Raw genomic sequence first — 20,465 nt, 5'->3', positions numbered from 1 at the left:
CAGAGCGACTTCCAGGGCACCAGACTGTGGGTGCAGAGGGGAGGGGGCTTCGGTGCACTGGCCAACTCCTATTCACACTGCAGGCTGCGGCCTTCGTGTCTTCTTGTCCGGGAGTCCTCCCTGACTCGACGCTGGTTACTGTCCCCTGCACTATCCTTCTCGCTGCACCAAACTCCTACAGCAATGCAGGTGCCCATTTCCCTGTCTCCCTCCTCCAGACCCTGAGTTCTGTGGGGTCTGACACTATGTTCATCGCATGGCTGAGGACCTGGCACACAGTTGATGCTAATAAAATGAGAGGGACATGTAGCCTAAAGGCCATGGAGGGACTGGAGTCATCCTTGCAAGGTGGACGCCTCCCAAACCCAGATAAGCCATGTCCAAACATGTCAGAGGAATTTCCTGCTGAAATCTTAGAGCAACTGTTTATTTGGAGGGTGCAGGGGGAGGCTGCGGTGGTTGGACCAAAATTGAAGAAGATGGATTCTTGAAGTGCCACCCATCAGCTCGGTGTTCAAGCCTGATGACACTGCGGGAAAGATGATTTATCAAGTGATGTGTTGGTGTCACTCTCCAGAGGGGCACTGGGAAGTATCCTGGGAAGAAAGCCAGTGAGAAATCTTTGAAGTGCTCATGGAATGGGCAACATCCACCATCTGTAAACAGGACTCATTCTAAAGAGTGACCCGGGACAAGGTGACTATAAACATTCTGGTAGGAGTCTAACAGCGGATATAAACCCTTAAAGTCCTTTTGAGCAGATACCCAGGGGTAGAATTTCAGGGTCATAGGAAAAGGTTATCTTAGCTTTAATAGATAATGTCACACAGTTTTCCAAAATCATCATAGATTCTGTGTCGTTCCTGCATAAAGTTCAAAAACAAACCAACCCATGATGTTAGAAGTCAAGATAGTAATAGCCTTTGGGGGCTTGCAACTAGGAGGGGCACAAAGGAGACTCGAGGGGCGGGTAGCAGTCTGTGTCTTGATCTGGGTGCTGGTTACATGGGTGTATTCACTTTGTGAAAAGTCACTGAGCTGTACACTTACAATGTATGTACATTTCTCTATGTGCGCTACCCTTGAATTAAAAGTTTATTTAAAAATTTCAAGGAGCCTCAGACCACTAGTGATGGATACAACTAACCCCTCTGAGAACCCTCCAGTCCCAGGTGGACCTACACCCCCTTGGAGGTAGGTGAACAGAAGCAGATGGAGACTCCAAGATAAATGTTCCCAAATCCCACAGTAGCCACCCCTTCTTGGCCACCCATGGTCCTCCCCTCATCCTCTCTTCCCCAGAACATCCAGCTGCATTTGGCTTGCTCTCTCCCTGTTCCATCTGTGGTGTTAGCCCACACTTTCCACCTTCCCACTTGACAGCAATGTAGAAAAACCAGTGCTTACTAAGTGCTCACCTACCACCTGCCAAGCACAGTGCTGGGTCATGTGGGCAGCAGAGGTGATCAGCACCCAGAGCCACAGGGAGGAGCACAGATTGTTTGAGCGTAAGGTAGTTTATGCTAAATGTCATGTAATTTGCACCCATTGCCACCTCCAGCTGGCAGTCTCCCAGAATAAACCCCACTCACATTTGAATTCTCTGTGTTCCAGTCCAGCAGTTTGGGTTGCAAGAAAGACTCACTCCAGTTATGCCATAGAATGGATGTTTACTGGGAGGACATGCTGGGTGGGCTCCCAGGAAGAGTCTGGCAATCAGGCACTAATAGGAATGTAACTGGGGACCTGGAAGGGTCCAACCACGGCCACACGAAGGTCCTCCAACTTTTTCCCAACCCATTAGCTCCTGTGCCAACTCCCCACTTCTCTCCATGCATCTCAACCCAAATCCCAGAGCAGTAGTGTCTTTGCTCCTCCCTCCATCAGCCGCCAGGCTACCAGAGGAGTCACTAGCCCACCTGAGAACTGATTCCCCTCAGGCAGTGACTTCCCAGGAGCGCAATACTGTTCCTTAGTGACCCTGGTTTGTCTTAACAGCCCCTGGTACGCAAGCCTCCAGGAAGAAGATGTGAGCTCACTTGATCATGGAAAGGAATGCCCTTGGAGCAGAAACAGGGGTGCTGATGCTGTCTTCTCCCCACACTCTCTGGGGGTTGGGAGGGTGGGAATGGAGCATCTCTTCTTTTAGGGTTCAGATCTGGCACAAGATACCCATTCAGGCAACCTGATCACCTGGCATTCCCTCTCCCTAGGGACCATGAAACCATCTTGATCTCCTTCAGTCTTACTGTGTGAGAGGAACTACCTCTTCCAGGAAGCCCATGATCAGAATGGCCACGGATATGCCCCTGGCCTTCAGCAGATGGGCACTGAGACAAAGTGTGGCCTGCTGGCAGCATTCTTATCAATGTCCAAAGTCTCAGGGATGAGTCCATAGTTGCGAGTCCTTTGGAAATAGAATAAAAACTACATTTCCCAGAATCCCTTGCAGCTTGGCATGGCCATATGACTAAATTCTAGCCAAAAGGAAGTGAATGGAAATAACACTGGCAACTTCTGGGTCATATCCACAATGGGAATGGGTATGTCTTTAACTTCTGCTCTTCCCTCTTCGTGCTGGAGGGATTGTGAATACAACATAGTCATCCTTGTGATGTGTTGTCTTGCAATCAAAAGCAACATTTGAGGTACAGAGAAAAACAAGATAAGAAGGATCCAGAGCTCCAATACTGTAAACACCATACTGTACTCGAACTAGTTTGGGAGATAAAAATCAAATTCTCTCCTATTGAAGTTACTGTATTGGTCTCTTTTTAGAGCAGCCTACCTAGTTTATATTCTAGTTAATACAGAGTGCTTTGAGCAGCCTGCGAGGATGTAGAAAACTCTTCTTCTATTCTAACCCATCTAAAAAGTCCATGGTGGGCTTGGAGGAGAATGATGTGAAGAGGCTGTGCATTGGAAGATGAAGGCAGAGATGAGATCCAGAAGAAAGAGAGAAATGGACAACAGAATCCAGTCATTTGTCTTCAGAGTCCCCCTGGGTCGACTGGGGTTCACTTCCACCTTTCACCATCCATTTTTCTTGGCGTTTGGAGCCAGGTTATAGACAGTCAGATGCGGCAGAGCTGTTTTCACAGATGCAGGCAGGACCCAGCGCGGGGTCCGAGTCATTACAGATTCTGGTAACCTTCTCCTCCTGAAGGCAGGCAATGCCACAGGTCAGCTCAGGGGCAGAGCACAGGATGCAGTCCCAAATGTGACAGCATCAGGATCAATGACCTTCCCCGGAGAAAACCCTGGTCACAGGAGGACTCTGGGCACAGTCATCCCCTGAACTCTAACTCTGGAGGTCAGTCCCCCAGGTCCCCAGCCTTGGGCCGGGGTCCCAAGGGGATTGATGAGCGCATACATGGCAGGAAATGTGGCTGGGAACCAAGGCCCACCAAATGGATTATCTGCAGAAGGGGACACATCATGGGGATGAGGAAACAGACTTTCACCCTCTGCCCCAGGTGAGGGGCAGACTCAGAAGTGGAGAAGGGAAACCCCAAAACACAGGTAGGGTCCTGTATTGCGAGATGTGTTTTGGAAGTAGAGGTGACGCTGCTACATTCAGAATGTCTGCTCCAGTCCCTCAGGCAGTCACTCAGCAAACACGTGTCTGCCCCAGTCAGAATGTGGCTCCCCTATCTACTCAGGGGGCGCTGGGTCTCTATACTCTCTTCCCAGTCTCCCCCAAACCCCAGGCACCATCCTAGAAATGAGAGTAATCTCTCAGTGCCAGCCAGGGCAAGCCAGGCCTTATGTCTGCGAGCACCTACATGGGCAACAGATACCTTCATGTTTTCCTTCTGAGCAGCCATCTCCACCGAATTTTCACCCATGCTCAGCTTGGGACAACGCCTCCTTCTGCAAGGGCAAGAGTGGACTCAGAGAGCCTCTCCCCTCCCCCCTAGACTGCTCACTGCATACAGCAGTGGGGAGCTTTGTGGAGAATGGGGTACTTTATCTTTCTTCCTCCCCAGCCCTTCGGCAATGGCAGGGTAGAGATAAGAAGAGAAGAAAATTACAGTAAGATAGGTTTAGAGATGATTCTAGAAGGGCTTCCCAAATTTGGAGCAGGGGGTGGGAGGGGGACAGGCTAGGAAGTATGGAGCCTGTGAATTGGGTGGGAAAGACATGGGGGAATGTTGCGGGGAAGGAGGGAGGACGAGGTAGCCCTGTACACCTTCCAGCTCCAGACCCACCTCCAGGTGTAGCAGGCCCCAAGGCTTAACAGTAGGAAGAGGAGGCCCACCAGCAGTCCCAGGACCCAGAGAAACTTCTGGAACAGATGCAGGCGGCGCAGGGCTGGAACACAGGGGTGGGGCTCAACGGAAAGTTATGGCTCCAGGCCTCCAATGTTCCTTCCCAAGGTGACTCCCCACAAAATGAACCCTATTCTAAGTGTCAGTTTATCTCAGAAGCTTCCTTTTGCAAAGGAGCTTCAGGCAATCATTAGACTAAACAAACTGATTGCAGCACACGGGATTGAGGGAAGCCCTCAGAAGGAAGCCTTTGGACCTGAGAGCTGGGCCTCTGTGCAGAGTGACCTGGAAGACAGAGCCTCCCTCACCTCTGGTTCCAAAGTAGGTGGCAGCAGAGGCAGAGCCCAGGGCGTTGGAGGCAGAGCACACATACTCCCCCTGGTCGCTGGGCCGCAGCTCCTCCATTTCCACCCTCAAGGCGTTGGGAGTGGCTGAGACGCGGATGTGTGGCTTGGCAGGAGCAACCTGGGGCTGGCTGGATGCCACCAGCTGACTGCCAAGGTGGAGGGTCAGGCTGGCTAGGGGCTCGCTGTCCACTCGGCAGTCCAGAATGCCCTGGATGCCCTCCTCGGGCTCCACAAAAACCATCATGGTAGGCGTCTTAGGAGGGTCTGCAGGAAGACAGGGACTGTGGTGATTGTAGAAACAATCACAAATTCCTCCCCTCCCTGTACCCCATACAAGGTGACCGCTGCTCCTCCCATTAAGAGGGAGAGCCTGTTTCCTCATTCCTTAAATATGTGACTCATTTTGACCACTAGAAGTCAGAAATGACATTGTGTGACTGCAGGGCTAGACATCAAGGGCCCTCACAGCTTCTGCTCTCTTGGAACACAACCATGTGGGAAGCCTAAGGCAGCCTACTGGACATGTGTGGCCCAGTTGACAGCCAGCCATGAGGGTGAACCTAGACCATCCAGCCTCAGTTCAGCTACTGGACAATTGCAGCCACATGAGGTGAGACTTGCAGAAATCCCCAAATTTCTGACCCACAGAATTGAGAACAAATAAAATGACTGTCATTTTAAGCACTAAATTTTGGCATGGCTTGTTACACAGCAATAGCTGACTGATAAGGCACAGGGCCCTGGTGAAAAATAAAGTAGGGGACCAAGGTTGGTGGGGGCCTACTGTGTGCCAGGCACCCTGCCTGCTTTATCTCCTGTACACCACACAAGCTGAAGGGACTGATGTTTTATAGATAAGGAAGCCAAGACAGGGATACACAAGATCACACACAGGTCAGTGGGAATCCTCCAGCACAGGGCTCCATACCTGTGAAGTCCTTGCTCTTTGCAGACTGAAGAAGAGGAAGGCCTAAGGTGGGCATGTGAGGTGTGGGGAGACCGAGGCAGGGGGAGGGTGTCACACTCACAGAGCACCTGGAGCATGACTGGAGCAGAGGTGGTGGCCCCAGCATGGAGCTCAGTCTGGCAGTGGTACATCCCAGCTTGGGTGCGGGCCACGTGGGTGAAGGCAAGGGTGGGCACAGGCTCTGTGTGTAGCTGCCGGCCATTCCAGAACCAAGCGAAGGTGGAGTTGCCCGTGGGCCCAGGGCCATGAGGGAGGTGACAACTCAGGTTCAGTGCTGCACCCTCAGGCACGGCCAGCCCTGGCTCGGCCACCACACGCACACCTGCAGGCCGAGGACCAGAGGTGGTCAGGGATCTGTAGACCTGAGGGAGCTGGAGCCTCTGGGTGGATCTGGGCGTCTGAGAGGCCTCTGTGCGTGATGGGATCTGGATTGCCAAAGGTGGGTCTGTGTCTCCCCCATTAGACAGAGCTCTCTGAGAACACAGCTGTCTCCCATCCTTGCACTGGAGACCTCCCAGGCAAGGCTGTGCCTCCCCGTCTCATCAATTCAGGCTTTCCAGTGGTTGAGGCTGTGTCTTGCCCTCAGATTGGACTCCCCAAGGGTGGGGCTGCACCTCCTCCCTCACACTGGGCTGCCTGAGGGTAGGGCTGTGACTCTCTTCCCATTTCAGGCTTCCCCAGGGCAGCTGTGTGCTTCCACCCTAGACTGGGCTCTGTGAGGGCAGGGTTATGTCTCCCTGCACCCAGGCTCCCCTTGGGCATTGCTGTACCTCTGCCACCTTATCGGGAGCTCTCCAAAGGCCAGGCGGTTTCTCTGCCTCTGGCTGGGCAACCCCCCCAGTGGGAGCTGTTCCTCTCCCATCCGATCATGCCAGCCAGGTCCCTCTTGTGGGATCCCCACCCCTCACACGGACTCGGACCCCATGGCCCCCGCACCCCTTCTCCTGCCCCTGGACTGCTCACCTTCTGCCTGCAGCTGCCCCACGGTGCTGACTGAGCCCAATGAGTTGCGGGCTGTGCAGACGTAGGTGTCCTTGTCACCTGAGGGCACATCTTGCACCTGCAGCCGCAGGGCGTTGCGGGCCACCTGGACACGGCCCCCTTCCACTGCCGAGCTGGGGACTCCGTGGCTGGTGGCCAGCACCTTGCCATCACGGGACAGGGCCAGCTCGGCAGGTGGCTCGCTGTCCACAGTGCACTGTACCACAGCCATAGGGCCAGCCCTTGAGTCCCAGAAGGAGGACAGGACAGCATCCCGAGGGGCATCTGTGGGCAGGGCAGGGCAGGGTTGGGGGCCTTGCTTGGAAACCCTGTGCTGTCTGTTGCCCACCTGCCTGGCATTGGCGAGGCTGAAGCCTCTGGGAAAATCGTCACTTCCTGGGAGTGACAGCTTTCCAGCCACCCTGCGGCCACTTTCCTCCAGGCAGGGTTCACAGGGCCTTAGGGTCTCTTCCCTCATCATTTATGTCCTTCCTTCCCCAAGGGTCTGTTCCCAGGTTTGCTGCAGTCCTTGTGCCCACCCACCCTGGGGCCTGGAAGCACCCTCCACCCAGGCTGGACACCCCCAGCTCAGGACCCTTGCTCACAGAGGACGTGCAGGGCTGCAGGCCGGGAGCTGCGTGTGCCCTGGGCATTCTGGACCTGGCAGGTGTAGGCGCCCGCGTGAGCCCGTGTAACCGCCGGGAATGAGAGGGAGGCAGCAGGCCCCTCCTGCAGCCAACGGCTGTTGTGATACCAGGCATAGAGCGTGGGTGGGCGGGCAGCGGAGTCTTCACAGGTCACTGTGACAGGGGCCCCCTCGGTCACAGTGGCCGATGGAGCCAGGGTCACCTGCACGCCTGTTCCAAGAAGACCAGGGTCAGCTGGGCCTAGACAGACCACAGCCGACCCGACCAGTGGCAGGCTTGGCAGAGGCCCTGCCTCACCCTCCAGCCAGAGCTCCAGGGACGTGTTGGCCTGACCCAGAGGACTGCGGGCCGAGCAGCTGTAGAGACCCTCGTCCTTGGGCCGGGGCTCCCACAGCTCCAGGCGCAGGGTGTTGGGGACAGAGGCTGCAGTCGAGGAGGCCAGGAGGCGGCCAGCATGGCTGAGGGCCAGCTGGGCGGGTGGGCGACTGTCCACGGTGCACAGCACCAGGGCGAGCCGCCCACCACGGCTCTCCAGGAGGTAGGTCAGGCGCAGGCTGCGGGGTGCATCTACGGGGGCACGGGAGGCATAGAAGGAGTTCAGAGGCCATGGCAGTGAGGAGGCCAGTTTGCAGGTGACATTCAAACCAGGAGGGCCTTGGCTCCCCACCGCAGGGCCTCCACTTGCCCCATCTGGGGCACTGCTCCTCTGCCCCCTCGCTCCCAACTCCAGTGCTCTTTGTCCAGTGCTCCACTAGCCAGCTGGGTACTGAGCTCCTGGGGTCGATGCCTCAGGGCTCTGGCCATGCCCTGACCCCTGTGAGCTGTTATCATCCGTTCCCACTCCACCCTATATCCAACCACACTCACAGAAGACATCCAGGGTGACAGGTGTGGAGAGGCGGGGTGCCTGGCCAGGAGTCAACACGCCACAGCGGTAAGAGGCAGCATCCCTGACTGTGACATTGGGCAGGAGGATGGAGTGGGCAGCATCTGGGCGCTGCTGCCCATCTTGGTACCACACGTAGGTGAGCTGGGCCGGGTGAGTTGTCCATACAAGGCAGGTCAGGTTCACCAGCTGCCCCTCCTGCACCTTGGCCTCTGGCCACACCTGCACACTCACAGCTGGGGAAAGAAGGGACACCAGGGAGGGCCATGAGGCTGGGTAAGGCAAGCCACCTAACTCCATGAAGGTGGGAAGCTCCTCAGCCTCCGGGAGGAAAAGGTGACCCACCTGTAAGTGGGGCTCAGAGGCGGAGCTTAGGAAATGGCTTGTCATCTTTCAGGTGGTCACAAACAGAGCTCTGCAGAGCCCTGGAGTGCCCTGAGCCCTCCCTGACCCTGGGGGAGCGCACCTGGGAGAATACAGGCCTTGCCTGCCCAGTGTGTTTTCTCCTTAAGTGATTAGGTTTCTCCTTTCTGATTAGTTTTATCCACCGGGCATCCACGTGTTTTTTAAAAAGGGCTCTTCAATGAAACCCAAGTCTGGAGACTGCTACCCTTGAGAAGGGTAGGAATGGAAGCTGTCCTAAGTTCAGCCCTCCTGCTTGTGCCCCAGGCTTCCAGAACCTTCTCTAACCTCTCCTTAAAAGAGCCACCCACGTACACACTCACACCCCCACACTGACCCTGGGCATCAAAGTTGGCTGAGGCCGAGACCTGGCCCAGGGCGTTGGTGGCCTCGCAGGTGTAGACGCCCTCATCCTCCAGCATTGCCTGGTGGATCTCCAGGCGCAGCGTGTTGGGGGTCACGGTCACCTGTAGCCGAGGAGAGCTGCCTGCAAGCTCCCCCACACCTTGTAGGGTAGAGGCCACGAGGCGGTCCCCGTGGAGCAGTCGTAGCTGGGCTGGAGGGTCGCTGTTTACACGGCACCGGAGGAGGCCCAATCGTCCGGAGCCTGTGTCCATCAGGGTGGTGACTGTGACCTGGCGAGGGGCATCTACACAAGGTGGGGAGTGGTCGGGGCTCTGCCGGGTGGTCCCTCATCTAGGACTCTCTCTCTCGGAGGCAGAGCCCAGGACCAGGGCTCAGCATCCTCGCTTCCCCAGCCAGGACCTTGGCTCCCTCCTCCCCTAAGAAAAACACAGATGGGATGAAAGTGCTTACAGGACACGTGGAGGCTGACAGGGGCAGCCAGGCTCGTTGTGGCTGAGCCTGGAGCCTGGGCTTGGCAATGGTAGGCCCCAGCTTGGCTCAGAGTTATGGCTGCAAAACGGAGTGTGGCCGAGGAGGGTTCCTGGAGGGGCTGGCCATCCCGATACCAGCGATATGAGGTCCCCTCCAGGACCCCAGTGGGTACCTGGCAGCTCAGGACCACAGCCTGGCCCTCCCGGAGCTCGGGTGATGGTGACACCAGGACCCAGGCTCCTGCGGGGAGAGACCAAGAGCAGGTGAAGGCCCTCCACATACCCTCCCACAGTCTGGGACTGCATGTATCCACATAAAGACCGCAGGAACCCAACCTCAAGTCCTGGAGCCACAGCTCCCCCACCGGACCACTGCTGAGGGCTCCACTTCACCTCCGTGCCTCTTCCTCTCCTGCCCTGGTTCTGTCCTGGCATTTACCACCCACCACCTTGAGCTATGGTTTTGCTTTGTCAATCGTATCTCACCCACCAGAGGGTGAGCCTCACCCTGCCGGTGTGACTTGTAACCCCAGTGCCCGGCACAGCACCTGCGCATGTTAGCTCTTGACAAATGTCGGTTTGACCCCATAAAGCACTGAAACGGTAGGGATGTAAGTCATACCAAGGGCCATTGTCCTAATCATGAGCTGGCCTCGGAGTGGGTGACCAAGGGTTTGGATGGGGAAGTTAGCAGCTGTGTGATCTTGAGTTCTCTCCAGCTCTCTCCAGCCCAACTCTGCACCCAAGCTCCATGTCATGAGAGCCCAGGAACCAGAGACTGGGCAAAGCACAGTCCCTAGTGCCCTCTGGGTCTGAAGCTGGAGGAGACCGTGGTGACTGAGAGCACAGACTATGCCAGCGACCGGCACCAAATTACTCCAGCGCTAGCAGGGTCCCCTGCTGGTCATGTGACCATAGCAAGCTCCTAAAGCTCTGGCCCTCAACTTCTTTGCCTGTGAAAAGGGTATGATAAATGAGAAAGGATACGCAGAGCCAAGGCCCGAGGGAAATATCCAAAAAGTTGATGTTTTACTGTGGGAGAAAAAAACGTGTTTTTCTTTGGCCTTTGCAGTATTATTGGTATTAGCCTTCCTTTTTCCTGGCTTATTCACTTAGGGAGGATTTTTATAGATGAATATAGATATAGATAAATAAAGAATATTAATATATTCTCATGCACGTGTGTATACATGCACCCGTATGTATGTGTGTATATACTCGCACTTGTATACATACGTTACACATCTATACAGAGATTAGCAGAGTGGCCCCCAGGGCACCTGGGGCCACCACAGCATCAGAGAACTGACACTCACCTCGAACCTGAAAGAAGAGGGAAGTGTTGGCTGATCCGAGGACATTGGTGGCCTCACAGCGGTAGCTGCCAGAGTCCCCAAGGCTCAAGTCTCGGACCTCTAGCTGCAGGGAGTTGGCTGTGGTTTTGATCTGAAGGCGGCCACGGGATGGGAGCTGGGGCCCCAGACTGGTGGCCAGGAGGTGCTCCCCATGGAACAGGGCCAGCTGGGCAAGAGGGCGACTGTCCACAGTACAGACGAACACAGCCATGTGGCCCTGGCCCACGTCCAGGAGGGCTGACAGTTTTGGAGGATCTGGGGGATCTGCAAGGACAGTGGGGGACTCAGCCTACACCTAGCCCCACTCACTGCCTTTCAGCTGCTGCCCTCCGACCCTATCCCCCTCCACACCTGCCTGTGCCCAAGCCACAGTCTTGCCTCCTCAAGCCAGCCTCAGCCCCGTTTTCCCCAGACTGCCCCCTCCACCTTCCAAGGACCCAAATCTGCCCTTGTCTGTCACCCACAGAGCACACTCAGGACCACAGGGGTGGAGAGCTGGGCACCGGCTTCCGTGAGGATCCGGCAGGCATAGACGGCAGCATCCGTTCTGGCCACAGGCAGCAGCGTCACGGTCTCCAGGGGGCCCTGGGCCCACAGCACCCCATCCCGGAACCAGGAGAAGTTGGCAGGGCCATCAGCTTCCCGGCTCACATTGCAAGTCAAGTTGGCTCCGGTGCCTTCCTGCAGCGTGTGCGATGGTGTGATCACCAGGACAGTGGCTGGAGAGCAGGCAATACAGACCAACTGAGACAGGCTTCACCTTGACAGCTTCCCCCTGGACCCCGGGGGCCAGTGGTCCAGCCTCCCTGCCTGGAGGGGATGGGAAGGAGACCCTCTTGGGTGGAAATCAAACTCCCACTGCTGATCGGAGGTGGTTTCACCCAATAGACCCTCCTCCCAGCTGGGGGTTGCAGAGGAATAAGGTGCTGAGTACCAGCCCCTGACCCTGAGCCTCCATTCCCTGCCCGACTTACCCTGGGCATCGAAGGTCGCTGAGGCAGAGGCATTGCCCAGAGCGCTGCTGGCCTCGCACAGGTACACACCCTCGTCCTCCAGCACCGGGTCTTGGATCTCTACACGCAGCAGGTTGGGGGCTCTGGTGACCTTCATGCGTTGGGAACAGCCCCCACAGCTGCTGCAGCTGCCCTCCGATGGCAAGGAAGAGGCCACAACACGGTCCCTGTGGAGCAGCCGCAGCTGGGCCGGGGGATCACTGTCCACACGGCACAAGAGGAGGCCTCGCCGCCCGGCCCTGGCTGCTGCAGTATCGGGGTCCAGCCGGGCGGTGAACCTGGGCTGGCGTGGGGCATCTGTAGGGAAAGGAGCATGGGCACTCATCCCATGGTCTCTGCCAGGGTCCTGCAGATCCACTCAAGGGCTAGACTCCCAGAAAACACCGAACAAAGGCATGGCACCCAGAGCCGCCACAAACCGCTGTTCACGCTGTGCACTGCACAAGGACAACCAGGCCAGGGTGGGAGGACTCCAGCCCATGCTCCTGGTGCTAAGCTATGCTCTCGTGCTGGACTGGACAGAGTCTTCCTAAAGGAAGGAATGCCATTTTCTAGCTTGGACAGAGGCTCTGTGTGGGCGAGCAGCGACCTTGCGTAACCTCCACATGTTCCCTGGGAGTCTTGCTCTCTGCTCCCACTCTGCACCCCATCCCTTCCCCCAAGATCCTCCCTCCCTGCTCTTATCTCTGATCTCCAAGCCAGCTCCCATGACAACAGATAATGCCTAAAATGCCCTCTTCCTAGGAGCTTCTGAAGATGGAAGGTGAAAGACAGCCATCAGCCAAGGCCCCCATGTGATCTCACCCTGAACGCTAGAAAACCCCAGAGAGGACCCTGCTCTTCCTGAGAGTCCCCGGACATCGTTCCTGCACATGTCAGGGGAGGCTTTCTGGAAGCTGCGTCCTGCACATTGATCAGCCCCTTCCTCAAGGGGGCGTCCACCCCTGACAGCATGAAGTCCCTGTGCAGTGAGGCTCTACCTTTGTGTCTGCACCTGTGAGGGCACAACCTGTGGGCATGTGCACATGTATAGGAGTTCGCTGTCCCAGGACCCAGCTCAGGAGGACAAAGCTTGGACGTGGTGTCCACGGTGGGTCTGAGACTAGAAGCAGAGCCCTAATGGGACTGGGGTTGGGAAATGGGATGCAGACATAGACAAAGCCCCAGGCTTATTCTCCAAATTTCAGGCCCAAGGGGCCAGGGCCATGGCAGCCAGGCTTGTGGCTGCCTTCCTCATCTAGACCCCGGGCGGGGCCGGGTCAGGAGGGCCTGGAGGAAGTGGGAATGATTGGTGGGCCGCAAAAGGCTGATCCTCCCCACGGCAGGCAGGGGCCCGTCGGAAGGCTGCTTACAGAGGATGGTGAGGACCACAGGTGCGGAGAGCCCGCTGGCGCTGTGGCCTTCCTGGACCCGACAGTGGTACGAGCCAGCGTCGGTGCTGGAGGCCGCAGGGAGCAGGAGGCTGCTGCTGGGCCCCTCGAGAAGCAGGGCTCCATTCCGGTACCAGGAGAAGCGAGTGTCTGGCGTCGGGCTCAGGCCGCTCCTACAGTTCAGTGTCACCTCCCGCCCTTCCACCACCTCTGCTGCCGGGCTGATGAGGAGGCGGGCCGCTGTCAGGCAGGAGAGGCAGAGAGGGTGACTCAGCAACCCTGCACGCCTGTGGCTCCAAGCCACCCACTGCAGGAAACCCTCCAGGGGTCTCCTATCCCCACGCAATTGTAGGGAGGTCTGGGCTTCATGGCATCAACTCTGTGAATCTTTTGATGATCAGGAGGGTTTGGCCTTGAATGCCAGTTCAGACCTACTGGTAGTAGCTGGCTGCAGCATGGTTGAGAAGGATTCTGAGCCAGTTCCCCAGGCTTATGAACCTGGTTTGATAGTTACGCCTGTCATGGCCTCAGAAGGAGGGAAGGGCGTCACATGCACCAAGAATTGGAAGACCCTACTTCTCTGTTTGGCCCTCTGCATCTGACTCCTGCCCTAAACATTCAATAAATACAAAACAGATGAACGCACATTGAAGAACCCTCCAAGTTCAGAGTCAGAATGGGTACAAAAGGAATAATGCAATCTGCCATGTTTCCCTTTTTGCCTTGACTTCTAGGACCCTCTGAGGCTAGGGTGACTGATAGTTCAGGGTTTTGATGTGATTTTTTTTCTCTGGCCAGCTATTTCAGGCCCTCAGCTGAGCCCCCTTGACACTTGGGAGGAAGGGGTCAGAGCAGGCCTCCTCCTTGGGCTCCCTCCGCTAGCCCCACGGTGGCCATCTTACCATTGGCATGGAAGTCCAGGGTGGAGGACTCAGTCCCAAGGGAGTTGGTGGCTGAGCAGGTGTACTCCCCACTGTCAGTTGGCCCTAGGTCTTGAATCTCCAGGCGCAGGGAGTTGGGGGCAGAGGAGACACTGAAGCGTGGGCTGTGGTCACCCTCCCCGGAGGTGGAGGCCAGGACGAGGCCCCCGTGTGACAACACCAGAGTAGCCAGGGGCTCGCTGACCACGGAGCATTGGAGGATGCCCACCAGCCCTGCCTGTGTCTCCAGGAAGGCAGTTAGGTCCGGGGCAAGGGGTGGGTCTGTGTGGAGAGAGGGCCAGGCCTGTCACCGTCAACAGGGGCACTCCTGGGTCCCCCTGCACCTACTTGGTCCCATAATGCCCTGGGAAGGATTGGGTGACCCCCAGCAATTCAGAGTGTCCGCTGAATACACTTGTGTCCTTAGCCTGGGCAAATCACTGTGTTATCCCAGTCCATCCCTGTGACAACCCTGAGAGCGAGGCTCCAGGGACTCCACTTTAAAGATGGGAAAATTAGCAGAGACCTGGCTGTGGACAGCGCTGCACCAAGTGATTACAGTGAACACTCCCAGCAACGGGACAAACTGACCCCACATGCCTCCTGATGTGACACAGGGAGACGGACACAGCATGGTGTCCGCGGCGTCCCTGCCCACGTGCACGGGCTCGGTCTGCTCCATTCAGACCAACGCGAGCTAAGGATATCAGCGAACAACTGGCTTATGCTCAGCCAGTTCAGTGTCAAGGACGACAAGGGAAAGGAGAATAAGGAGACCTGACAACTGAATGCAATGCTGGGTCCCCGGATTGAATCCTAGACCAGAAAAAATAATTGCCATAAAAATAAATGCCATAAATTGCCATAAAATAAGTGCCATAAAGGACATTATTGGGCCAACTGGTAAAATTTAAACATGGATTGTACATTAGATAATAGCTTTGTATCAACATTTCCTGACTACAGTCCTTGTACCGTGGTTATGCCCGGGAATGACCTTAGGAAATACATGCTGAGAAATTAAAGGGTAAAGGCTCATTCTGCCTACAACTTTAGGAGTATAGACAGATGATAAACAGATAGGTAGCATACGTGTGTGTGTATACATATAGAGTGCGTATGTATATATGCATGTGAACAGAGTGTGTATGTATGTGTGTTTCTATGTAGGGAAAATGCATGCAGGCATACACAAATACACGTGCATACATGCACACAAACATGTCTATGTGTGCACACACACATACAATGTACACTGAGGGAAAGCAAATGTACTAAAATGTTAAACGGGGAATCTCGGTTAAAGGTATATAGTTCTATAGTTTTTTTGTTTTAGTATTGCTATTTTATTTTTGATTTTTTAGTTCTTTTAAAAATTTTATTTATGCATTTATTTTATAATATCATATTTTTTAAATTAAATAATTCTATATTCTTCTTGCAACTTATGGCAAGTTTGAAAGTATTTCAAGATAAAAAGTTTTTTAAAATAGGAGGAAACTGAGGCCCAGGGAGGTCAAAGTCTTACCCGGATGTGAGCTCAAGGGTACCCAGGCCGAGGACCCCCACCTCCTGCAGGGGCTCTACTCTTTGGCCCGGCTCCCAGGTCCAGCGCCTCCCTCACCCTGGCCACTTACGGCTGACCACCACGCTGACGGGGCCAGAGCGCTCTCGGCCCCAGGCGTTCTGCACCTCGCAGAAGTAGAAGCCCGTGTCAGCCCTGGTGGCTGAGCGCAGCTGGAGGTTGCGGCCGTGGGCATCCTCCATCAGGGCGTGGTTCTTGTACCAGCTGTAGCGCAGCTCGCTGGGCGCTTCTTTAGGTGTGTTGCAGGTCAGCGTCACAGTCTGGTTCTCCAGAATGGAGCCTGCTGGGCTCACCTGGACCTCAGCCACTGTGGGAACAGCATAGGCGCACTGGGGGACACCCCGCTGACCTCTGGGCCCACCCACTCAGGGTTGCAGGCAATCATCCAAAATGGCTGCACATTTTACATCACCCCCTCTTCTGCGGAAGAGCCCCCTGGATTGGCTGTGTGTCTCTTCACCCTGTTCACTGGGACCCTCCTGACATCCCACCCTGCCAGGGAGGCTTGTCACCTGTTTGAGGGAGGGCTGGGACTCCACATGCACATCCCAGGAGGCACCTTGGTCTGCTTTCCCTCAGTCCCAGTGGCCTGGCCCCCTCCCTACCCTCTGGTCAAGACCCAGGCTCACCCAGGACTCACTGAAGACATGGAGGCTGACCGGTGGTGAGGCCGAAGAGCCCACGCCATTCCCAGCGAGGCAGGTATAGACGCCAGCATCATCCCAGGCTGCCCGGGGCAACTGCAGGACACGACTCTGGTCTTTGAGGTGTGTCCCATCCTTGACCCACTGCACGGAACTGACCTGAGGGTGACTGCTGTTCACCTGGCAGGTGAGTGTGACCAGATCACCTGGAAGGATGTTCCTCCCTGAAGGGCTGAGGAGGATCTCCACGCCCTTGGGGGCATCTGCAAGGCATGATGGGGGGTGTCCAGCAGGGCGCCCAGGGAAGGCAGGGAGCATTTTCCTCTCCTTTGCCAACACTCTGCTCTAAGGAAGCCCACTCAGAGAAATCATAAGTCCCACTAGGTGCCCTATCCAGAGCAGGCACTGCACCCCACATTCCTGCCCCACCGAGAGTCTGACACCACAGTGCATGGCCTAGCATCCAGGCTACACTGCCTTCTGCAGCTTTCTGCCTCATGTCGCAGTCCACTGACCTCTGTTCTACTTAGGAGTCATAGGCACCATGCTGCTTGCTTTAGTGGCTAGTGGCTTGTGGCAGCTGTTGGCAAGGGACCAAGCACACAATGGAGGGAGACACAGGCAGAGTCAAGTTAGCTCTGAGAGCGGTTAACTCATTTGTTGGGCAAGTGCCAACAATACAAAGAAACTACATTTCTTTAAATCTTGTTCCTAAGCCTCTTTCTATGTAACTATGCTAGTAAAAGCTAATTTCCAAGTGCTTAATCTATATAAATATGAAAATAATAGAAGCTAATATTTTTGAGAGCTTCATACGTGCCAAGAACGCCTTTAATTTTCATATCAATTCCGGAGAAAGTATTTATTGTTACCTCCACTATAAAGACAAGAAAACAGAAGCTCTGAGAGGCAAATAACTTGCCCAAAGCTGGCTCATCTAGTCTGCGGTGGAGCCAGCAGCCTCATGCCTGTGTACAGTGGTTGTTTCAACAGGCTGCCCTGTTTTACCGTAATGGGGAGATGAAAAATCAAGTGGAAGTTTCTTCCATTGTCTCTTTGCCACGTCCAAGTGTTACCCTGCTTATGAACCTGAGGCAGGAAAGGTGTGAAGCCCCACCTCCCCCAGAATCCTCCAGAGCTGGGCTAAATCTGGGCCCCCACTGCCTGACCCCCAATTCCCTGGCTTTTTGTGTCTCTGCCCAGCCTGGCTTTGGGGACAGGAGGTAGAAGGAAACCTTTCTGTGTGGCTATTAGGGCTTAGCAGTCCCTGGAGGTCCGAGTGTGGCCCGGCTGTTTCTACAGGCTACGGAAAGAATGGTTTCCACTGGGAGCCACAGATGTGTGCTCAGTAACAAGGGGGTGGTCCCTATGCACTCACACTCCACTTGGAGATGAATCTCGCCCTGAGTCCTGTGGTTGGCCACCGAGAGCTGGCAGCGCAGGGTCCGGCCGTGGTCTTGCCAGGACAGGGCCATGTGGAGGGTCTCCAGGTGGCTGACGCCTGTGGGCTCAAGCTTCTGGAGGCTGGAGGTGACCGAGCGAGTGGGGTCCTGGCCTTGCCACTGCAGGCTGACCGGCTTCTGCAGGCACGTGTAGGGAGTGGAGCAGTTGAAGCTCGCCTCCATGCCCTCGTGCAGCCCAGTCGGTGAAGTGATGGTGGGCACACTGGGCTTCTCTGAAGACAAAGACAAGAGGCTCGAGACTCCTCTTCACCACACCTGGCACTTCCTGCCCTGGAAACCCCAGCCCTGGGCAGGGGGATTCAAGGGGAAGGAGAAGGCATGGGGGTCACTGGGGGTGAATGCCAGGGGACACAAGGCTGGGGCTGGAACTGCGGCCGAGACTGGGGCTGGGGCTGGGGCTGGGTTGAGGACCAGGGTTGGGGCTGTGAGCCAGTGGGTCAGGAGCAGCCTCTGAGTCCCTCCCAGGTGGTGGCTGGGCCACATTCCTCCTCACCTGTCACGGTGACCACCGTGCCTTTGATATCTGACCAGCGGTTTCCTTCGCTGATCTCGAAGCGGAAGTTGTAGGAGCCCGAGTCCTCAGGCTGCAGGTCCCTCAGCTGCAGGCTGCACACCTTGTGCTCGGCCTGCCCCAGCAGCTGGGCACGGCCTTGGAAGTGGGCCTCCACCAGCTGGGGGTTCTCTGAGTGGCTCACTACCTGCTGCTTGCCTGAGTAGTCATAGTACCAGATGGCTGTGATGCCGTGGGGCACCTCCACGCTGTCAGGGAAGCTGAAGACGCAGGGGATGACCAGGCAGGAGCCCTTCACACCCTGCACGGCCGGGGGACTGGTGACGCCCCACGAGGCCAGGCCTGAGGGAGGGGTGGGACAGGGAGGAGAGTGATGCGGGCCTGGGGTCCCAGCAGAGACCCATGATCTGCCCCATAGAAGGTGTCCCAGATGGGCCCAAACCCTGCCCTGTCCCAAGTAATGCAGCCCCTCTGGGCACCCTCCCTGCCACTGTCTCCTTCAACTTCAGCAGCTAAACCTGTGACCAGACACAGTCCAGTCCCCTCGGGCCAGGGAGGGCTGGACTTGAGGAGACCAGGCCCTGTGAGAAGGAAAAGGCCAGCGAATCTTACCTGCTGGGACAGATGAGGCCAGGAGGAGAAGCTGGAGCAGGAAGCCCATAGGTCCTCACACTGGTTCTGGTGCCCAAGAGCGTGGGGCACACTCTGCTGGCTGAGCAGCCAGGGGTCTCCTAGGGAACCTTGGGGCACCTCGGCCTCAGAGCCTGCTAGGAGTCCAGCCCTGGATCCACACACACGATGCTGGTCAGCCCAGTGAGAGGGCAGGGCAGCTGCCCACAGGGAGCCAGGAGCCCAAGTTCCCTGTTCAGGCTGTGCCCAGGAATGCCCTCACTGGGTGGCATGCCCCAGAAAGTCTGTCCCTTGGTCCCACCCTAAGTTCTGCTTTCCTAGTCTCTCAAAGATGAACAGCTGTTTCTCCCTTTCCCCCACTTCCCTGTCCCCTCCCTGTCACCCAAGCCAACAGGAACTGGAGCCCAGAGAGGCCCAGTGACTTACTCCAAGGAATCCAGCAAAAAATGACATTTTCTTAATTGAGACTTGTCTCCCTACCACCAGCCTTACCAGCTATAGACCATAATAGGGCTTGACTGAACACTTATCAAAGTGTTGCCTTTAAGAGTCACTCCCCTGCTCAAAAACCTTCCATGGCTCCCAGTTGCTCATGAGATGTGGTTCCTAATACAACCCTGAAAGGTCCTCATTTCCTACTCCCAGCTCTGCCCCAATTCTTTCTCTGCCCACCCTGGGGCCAGTCCGATCTGCCCATGGCTCTCCAGATGACCAGCTCTGTCCTCCCCACAAACAATATTTGCCTCCTGAAATCTTATTCAGTCTTCAAGGTAGAGCTTGAATGTGGCTTCTTGCTGAAACTTCCCCTTTGGGGTCTCTGTCTGCCTCAGAGCCATCTGTGCTTGCCTTAGCCTTGGTAGCTTGGGAGCACCCATTTCTCAGAACCTGGGACTGAGGCCGTGTATCTTGCAGCAATGCAGAGTTCCCCAGCCCTTACAGTGTTGGGCAAGAGAAGGGTGTGGTCCTTGGGGGTTTAAAGTTGGTGGCAGAGCAAGTCTAAGTGTGACAGGTGGCACAAGAACCCTGCCCAACAAATACCCCACAAACATGAGTTAAGTGCCTACTGTATACCAGGGACAAGAAGGCAGGCCATGGGGTGCCCCTGGTGGGGATGGGGGCTCTAAGAGGCATCATAGATATGAATCCAAAGTGGGGAGATACCAGAAGCGCATATAATTAAAACTATGAAACTGTTAGAAGAAAACAAGGATAAAAATCTTCATGACCTGATATCAGGCAAATATTTCAAAAGCACAAGCAAAAAAAGAAAAAATAGATGAACTGGACTTGATCAAAATGCAAAACTTCTGTGCATCAAAGGACATTATCAGGAGAGTGAAAAGTCAACCCATGGAATGGGAGAAAATATTTGCATATCATGTATTGGATAAGGGATTAATATCTAGAATATATAAAGAGTTCCTACAACTCAACCACAACAAAACCCCCCGACAACCCAAATTTAAAAAATGGGCTTGGACTTGAATAGACATTTCTCCAGAGATGATATATGAATGGCCAACAAGCCCATGAAGAGACATTCAGCATCCCTGGTCATTAGGGAGATACAAGTCCAAACCACAATGAGCTACCACTTCACATCCATCAGAACAGCTATAAACCAAAAAAACCAGACA

General features: G+C 55.5%; 1 protein-coding gene across 3 annotated transcripts; it reads right to left on the bottom strand.

The window, feature by feature from the left end:
• Nucleotides 1-444: 444 nt before the first annotated feature.
• Nucleotides 445-19,065, bottom strand: SIGLEC1 (sialic acid binding Ig like lectin 1). 3 transcript variants are annotated; one of them, XM_072943883.1, is made up of 21 exons: nucleotides 18,811-19,065; nucleotides 18,181-18,540; nucleotides 17,603-17,899; nucleotides 16,221-16,487; nucleotides 15,633-15,887; nucleotides 13,978-14,277; nucleotides 13,058-13,315; nucleotides 11,667-12,002; nucleotides 11,157-11,411; nucleotides 10,654-10,956; nucleotides 9,318-9,578; nucleotides 8,839-9,150; nucleotides 8,081-8,335; nucleotides 7,511-7,780; nucleotides 7,172-7,423; nucleotides 6,549-6,851; nucleotides 5,647-5,907; nucleotides 4,580-4,882; nucleotides 4,212-4,314; nucleotides 3,801-3,873; nucleotides 445-596 (listed from the first exon to the last, which is right to left on the bottom strand). In XM_072943883.1, the coding sequence occupies exons 1-21, from the start codon at nucleotides 18,857-18,859 to the stop codon at nucleotides 567-569; spliced, it is 5,103 nt and encodes a 1,700-aa protein (XP_072799984.1). In that variant the 5' UTR covers nucleotides 18,860-19,065; the 3' UTR covers nucleotides 445-566. The 3 variants fall into 3 exon arrangements, with proteins under 3 accessions (XP_072799984.1, XP_015097322.1, XP_015097320.1); XM_015241836.3 differs by lacking the exon at nucleotides 445-596 and adding an exon at nucleotides 694-3,243; XM_015241834.3 differs by lacking the exon at nucleotides 445-596 and adding an exon at nucleotides 694-3,160.
• Nucleotides 19,066-20,465: the final 1,400 nt, after the last annotated feature.

This window comes from Vicugna pacos, chromosome 19 (assembly GCF_048564905.1).
Source record: "Vicugna pacos chromosome 19, VicPac4, whole genome shotgun sequence".
NCBI lineage: Eukaryota > Metazoa > Chordata > Mammalia > Artiodactyla > Camelidae > Vicugna > Vicugna pacos.
The sequence above is the reverse complement of the archived record's forward strand: the minus strand, read 5'-3'. Positions and strand labels throughout refer to the sequence as shown.

Bases quoted from the DNA above. Each gene is read 5' to 3' on its own strand.
- SIGLEC1 (XM_015241834.3), bottom strand. From the start codon at position 18,859: ATGGGCTTCCTGCTCCAGCTTCTCCTCCTGGCCTCATCTGTCCCAGCA. The intron at 17,900-18,180 runs GTGAGGAGGAAT...CTTTGTCTTCAG, and splicing joins CACGGTGGTCACCGTGACAG to AGAAGCCCAGTGTGCCCACC. The intron at 8,336-8,838 runs GTCAGTGTGGGG...TTCTTTCCCCAG, and splicing joins AGCCAACTTTGATGCCCAGG to CTGTGAGTGTGCAGGTGTGG.